The sequence below is a fragment of the Coregonus lavaretus genome, assembly GCF_964263955.1.
Source record: "Coregonus lavaretus genome assembly, chromosome: 4".
Lineage (NCBI taxonomy): Eukaryota > Metazoa > Chordata > Actinopteri > Salmoniformes > Salmonidae > Coregonus > Coregonus lavaretus.
The window spans coordinates 3,815,400-3,821,531 of record NC_139991.1 but is presented as its reverse complement, the minus strand read 5'-3'; the positions used below and the strand labels follow the sequence as shown (position 1 = coordinate 3,821,531).

The 6,132-nt window shown below is 42.6% G+C and overlaps 1 protein-coding gene across 1 annotated transcript; it reads right to left on the bottom strand.

Annotated features, from left to right (window-relative positions):
- Positions 1-362: 362 nt before the first annotated feature.
- Positions 363-5,729, bottom strand: LOC311128548 (secretory carrier-associated membrane protein 5-like; the record flags this gene model as incomplete). Its single annotated transcript, XM_084160736.1, has 5 exons — positions 363-554; positions 768-885; positions 2,144-2,245; positions 2,529-2,685; positions 5,585-5,729. 5 exons carry the CDS (start codon positions 5,727-5,729, stop codon positions 363-365), a joined length of 714 nt encoding a protein of 237 aa, XP_084016862.1.
- Between the last annotated feature and the right edge of the window lie 403 nt (positions 5,730-6,132).

Here is a 6,132-nt window from a genome sequence, read left to right as displayed (position 1 = left end):
TTTCTAGCTAATAGGCTATGTTAGAGTTTACACTTCCTTTCCCAATTATAATGTGGGGAGGTCAAAATAATGAAAAACTATCTACCAAATCTACTCATTTTTTAAATGTTGATTATTTCTCCTTGCCATTATCATTCACTTGATGTTAAGACAAGACATGTGAGAAGAAATTGCTAACGTATGATGGGGGTCCCTGGGTTGCCCGTTTGCCTGGGAGGGGGTCCCTGGGCAAAAAAAAGGTTGACGACCCCTGCCCTATAGAAAGAGCTGCTGCGATAGAGACACACTTTTTTAGGATGGGATAAACAGATACCCAACTCCTGCTCCTGCTTTGACATGCCTCCCTCCCTCCACTTCACCCCCTACATCTGGTTGTCGTTGTACTGTGGGGTGTTGCTGGAGTACTGTTGGTCCGGCATCATGGCCCCCGTGGCGGCCCCCATAGCTGCCTGCTGTGCTGCCTGCTGGATGTGGGGGTTCTTCCAGGCCCCTGTGGTCCACTCCTCCTGGGCCTTGCCTATGCTGCCCCCGCTGCCACGGTAGAAGTTATGGACCTGGAGAGAAGGAGCAGAAGGACAACAGGAAAATGTCAGGCTGCACATAAAGATGACAGAGAGCAATGGAGACCTTTGTTGCTTCCCTATGCACCAGCCGGCACAATGGGCATGAGTGAGTGACATAAAGATCACCAGTCCTGTGAAACCATAAACATCTTCATGCTCTACGTTTCCCATGGTTGTGACGGAACACAGAGGACACAGACTTGCCTTGGTGAGGGCGATGAAGGACAGCGTTGCCGTGGCAGTGAAAAAGAGGGTGGGGATGAGCATCAGCAAGGCGATCCAAAGGTTGTAGCTGAAGAAAGAGATGGTGGCTAGCCAGCCGCTGACAGGTGTAGAGGAGAAGAAGACAGTTACCATTTGCTCCATTACACTGAGTATACCAAACATTAGGAACACCTTCCTAATATTGAGTTGCAGCTCCTTTTGCCCTCAGAACTGTCTCAATTTGTCAGGGCATGGACTCTACAAGGTGTTGAAATCGTTCCACAGGGATACTGGTCCATGTTGTTGCTTCCCACAGTTGTGTCAAGTTGCCTGGATGTCCTTTGGGTGGTGGACCATTCTTGATACACATGGAATACTGTTGAGCGTAAAAAACCCAGCAGCGTTGCAGTTCTTGACACAAACCGGTCTGCCTGGTACCTACTACCATACCCCGTTCAAAGGCACTTCAATATTTTGTCTTGCCCATTCACCCTCTTAATGGCACACATACACAATCCATGTCTCAACTGTCTCAAGACTTTAAAATCCTTCTTTAAAAAGCTTTCTCCTCCCCTTCATCTACACTGATTGAAGTGGATTTAACAAGTGACATCAATAAGGGATCATGGCTTTCACCTGGATTCACCTGATCAGTCTATGTCATGGAAAGAGCAGGTGTTCTTAATGTTTTGTATACTCAGTGTACAGTATGTCTGCAGGATAAATGCTTTATGAGAACACTGATGCACTGAAGCTAAAGCTAAAACTCTCATTGATGCTGAAAATAAGACTATTATCATCCTCATCATCATCATGACAATGGTATCAATTGTAGTAAAGTAAAGTAATCCACTTCACAAAATAGTAGAAGACATGATGCTATAACGAACAGTTGAACTTAAAATGACAGCGATCAGGATCACTTTATGTAGTCGGCTAATATCGTGGATCAGCCTTAAAAAGGTTTTATGTCCCACACATATAACTATCCATTTCTGAATGTTGACATGTATATACTTGATGGAAGCTGCCATTACAATGATATCTGCTAATCAAAGTGAAGCCAGGTGACATTTAGCCCTTAACAGCCTTAAACTCAAATGACAGAATTAAGTTATAAATGTCCTGAGTGAGGCTATTTCCTGACTGTCGTCTACGGCATTGTTAATGATATGACAGGGTGTGGTAATGTAGGAGGTTATACTGCTGTCGTTTTAAAGACAGAATTGTTTTGGCTAAACAGAGTTTGTCGGTAACACAATAACTTTCATTTATAATACTTTATGGAGAATTGCTAAGCATTAATACATGTGTATAATCATTCATAATGGGCTTATTAATGAAGGTTATTTTAATGTGTAACCAGTTAGTCTTACCAGTTTCCCCAGCCTGGGATCCCTATGCATTGGATGATACTGATGCCCACCTGGGCCATGAACACAAAGAAGAACGCCATGAAGTTGAACGAGCTGTCAGTCCTAGGAGAACAACAAAAGGAATTGTAAGTCCACAGACACACAACACATTATACAGTGTGGTACTTGTTAATAAGTAAATCACTTTTCAAGATTTTTCTTGGTGGTAACTGATTTCCCTTGACTGACAGTATATCACTATGATCAAGCATAATGGTGTCAAAGTAGGACTGGAGGGTTTTCCTGACCACATAGCCTGACCAAGAAAAACTATGGGCCCTAGTTATAGCTTTAAATTATCTAGTGGTAGTTGGATACCTTATGGGTGTGTCTGAAATCCACTTACTTGAAGGCCTTGTAGATGGGCCTGAACCAGCACACATAGGAGCAGGGGGTGAAGAGAATCAACCATATGATGGCCATGCCAAAATTTGTCACGCCCCCTCCACCCAGCATCCAAACAAAGCAGCCCACCAGATTCACAGCCAGGGTGATTGCATGCACTACAAAACACACCACCGGGAGAACACACTGTTATTCACACCAGTAGAACAATGCAAAAGTATAACAATAACACCAGTCAGGGAACCATGGTGCATGGCAGGATAGAGAGCCAGTAAGTGCTACACTCCACTCAGTCAGAATAGCTCTTAGATAAATGTGCACTTTCTGTCCACTCCGGTTCCTTGAGTGCCCTTTCTGTGGGTGTCCACATTTTCTTTCTTCTTCTCTGTTTTGCTCTGTCTCAGTAATCTAGCAAACCTACTCCTCTTAAGATGGAATTGGTTGTAATTAGAGCACTGCGTGAGCTAGGGGTTCAGTTCCAGCCTGCTCCACAGAACTGCCACAGGCAGCCAATCAGCTTCAATTACTGGTCCACAAAGGGAAGAGATATCCCTACATCTGAGCTACAAACCCAACCAAAGCTATAATAATAGACTCATTAAGTGATTAGCCTTTTTTCATCTCCGGCAAAGAAACGAAGTGAAGGCTAGAAGTACTTTTGTTGTTTTCTGTACAATTCTGTCTATTCATTCAATGCAACAAGGGTGACTATTCAATGAGATGAGTTTAAGGGATTAAAATACATTTTAGAATGACTGAAATCATAGAAACATCAAACATGCAGAGCAAGCACAACACACAAAAGGAATGAGAGGAAGGATAAAAGAGTTTATTCCATCAACACTGTTAGTGGTGTAGAAGTGCAAACGCAGAGGTACAGAATACCTGTTTAAATGTTTATCACTTAATGGGGGGATCTGCAGAGAGAGTAAAAGATAAGTCATTAGATGAGAAGAAGGGGCAGCAAATGCATAATCTCCCATGGGCCTGGATGACAAATACACCAGTGGAGGCTCCTCAGAGGAGGAAGGGGAGGGCCATCCTCCTCAGTGAATTTCAGAAATTGAAATATATTCAAGTCACCAAATAATTGATTAAAACACACTGTTTTGCAATGGTCTACAGTAGCCTTAACAGCACTCTCTGGGGTAGCACCATGGTGTAGCCGGACGACAGCTAGTTTCTGTCCTTTGGGTATATTGACTTCAATACAAAACCTAGGAAGCTAATGGTTCTCAACCCCTTCCATAGACTTACACAGTAATTATGACGACTTCCGGAGGATGTTCTCCAACCTATAAGAGCTCTTGTAGTATGAACTGGCATGTTGTCAACCCAATCAAAGGATCAGAGAATGAATCTAGTACTGAAAGCATAAGCTACAGCTAGTTAGCACTGCAGTGTATAAAATGTGGTGAGTAGTTGACTCAAAGAGATAAAGACAATAGTTGAACAGTTTTGAACAAATACAAATTTTCCAAAATGAAGAAGCAAGAGAGAGAGAGAGAGAGAGAGAGAGAGAGAGAGAGAGAGAGAGAGAGAGAGAGAGAGAGAGAGAGAGAGAGAGAGAGAGAGAGAGAGAGAGAGCGAGAGCTAGCTATATTTAGTTGTATTATTTTTTCACATTCACTTTCACTTACCTAGCTAGCGAATGCAGATAGCTAGTTTAGCCTACTCAAACACCCGGCTCAAACAGAGAGGGATGCTATGTTAGCTAGTTGGCTATGGCTATCCAATACTGGAGCTCTTCCAAGTCATGGTAAGCTTTTGGTTTTATTAATTTATTGCCACCGGGGCCCGCCGGTGTAACTGCTAAACTGCTTGCTGTACACTGTACTGCATGATTGTAGCAGGTTTATTAGCGCATTACTTCTAGTAGCTAGCTATGTTGACTATGACGTTAGCTAATATGGTGACAATGATGTAGGCTGTGTGTACCGGTTAGCAGTTATGGTATGAAGGTTTGACTTGGAAAGGTTTTTTCGCCTGGTCACAGACAGCTGTTGTATTGTGCACTGAAGTCCACAACCGAAGGGAAAATGTGAGAGGAGAAGAGTGCGTAGATCTGAGAATATATTATACAACGAGCAAATGATCATGCTGTTTGTATGTGGCTACTATGAAAGTGAACTGTGTTTGCGGTGATCAGGTGTGTATTCATCCCGCCTATTCTGATTAAAAACGTTTCTTAAACGGAAGCAAATGGAACAAAACGGGGATAAACATACCTGAATTTGTCCAATAGAAACTCTCGTTTGCAACTGTTGGACTTATGATTACGCCTTAGATCAGCTAGATGCAGGCAAGAGTGTGCAAGGTGGTATTGAATGTGTTACTGTCTGTCACCTTGATTACTCACATTTTTCTCTCGACCTGTGCACCCACATTGTAAACTTTAATTTGTTGGCTAGATTGTAGCAACCTCATGATGGGTATAGGGATAATTTGAGTATCATGTAGTAGCCTAAACCTATCGATGTTACAATGAGCTGGGTGAATGTAATATGAATGACTGTCATCCAATATGCTGTAATAGAAATAAGGCCATGCTCATTTTTAAAAATGGTCCTCCCTCATCTTAAACGGCACTGACCGCCACTGACATACAAATATCTAGTTACAGCAGAACACCCTCTGTCATTCTTTGTAGCTGTGGTGGATAAAGACAACCCATGTGGCATGGGAGAGGTTAACTGTCAGCTCTCGTGTGTTCACCACAATGATCTAATCTAAACAGTAGGCGACACTGGAGAGAGGGCTACACAAAAACTCTGCACAGAGGGGAAACTTGTTTCACACTATTGTGGCTTTCTGAACCGTACTGTCCTTGCACAGTTATTTTCCTTTTACATGTTCCTTTCCAGCACAGTTCCAGCAACTATGGTTGATGTGTAATCAGGCCAGCGCAGTGCAGCTTGGCTAGGCTCACTTGGCTAGGCTCAGCAGTGTGAAAGAGGTATAACAACTCATAACCCCTAAATATGTGAACTCTATGACAGAGTGGCTGACTAGAGTTGTTCTAGTATGGGCTGTGGGTAGTAGGCCGTGGGCACTCACAGATCCACAGGTGGTAGAGTCTCTTGCACATGGTGCGATGCTGTTCAGGGATCTCCTCATCAAAGTCCTGGTAGAAACACGGCTGCAGGGGGATGAACCCCGGTATTGGAGGGAAGTTATTCTCTGCTGGAGATATGGCAATCATTTCATGAGTCAATAATACATCGGTGGCATTGGCAGGTGTGTCATGTTAGGCTAGATACTAGTGTTTGTATGATTGGTTGATGAGAGACTAGCCAAACATTACAGGAAATGACTTTTTATAGAACACCATGATTATGTACCAAAACATATGCATGCTGTGTGTCAATTTCAATTCATGCAAATCCTTACCAGCCATTAGTGTTGATTTTGTTGTTCGGATTGTTTTGGTCCTCAATCTCTTGAATCTAAAAATAAAGGAAGTGTAGCTTTGTAAATGCAGTCATTCTAAAACTCAGTAACAACACTAAACATCAGCTTTCTCACTCACAGGTGAAATGTATTTGCACATTATATTAGTCGCCTAACATTATTAATTGAACAAAGACTATTGAAAGAAAGAGATT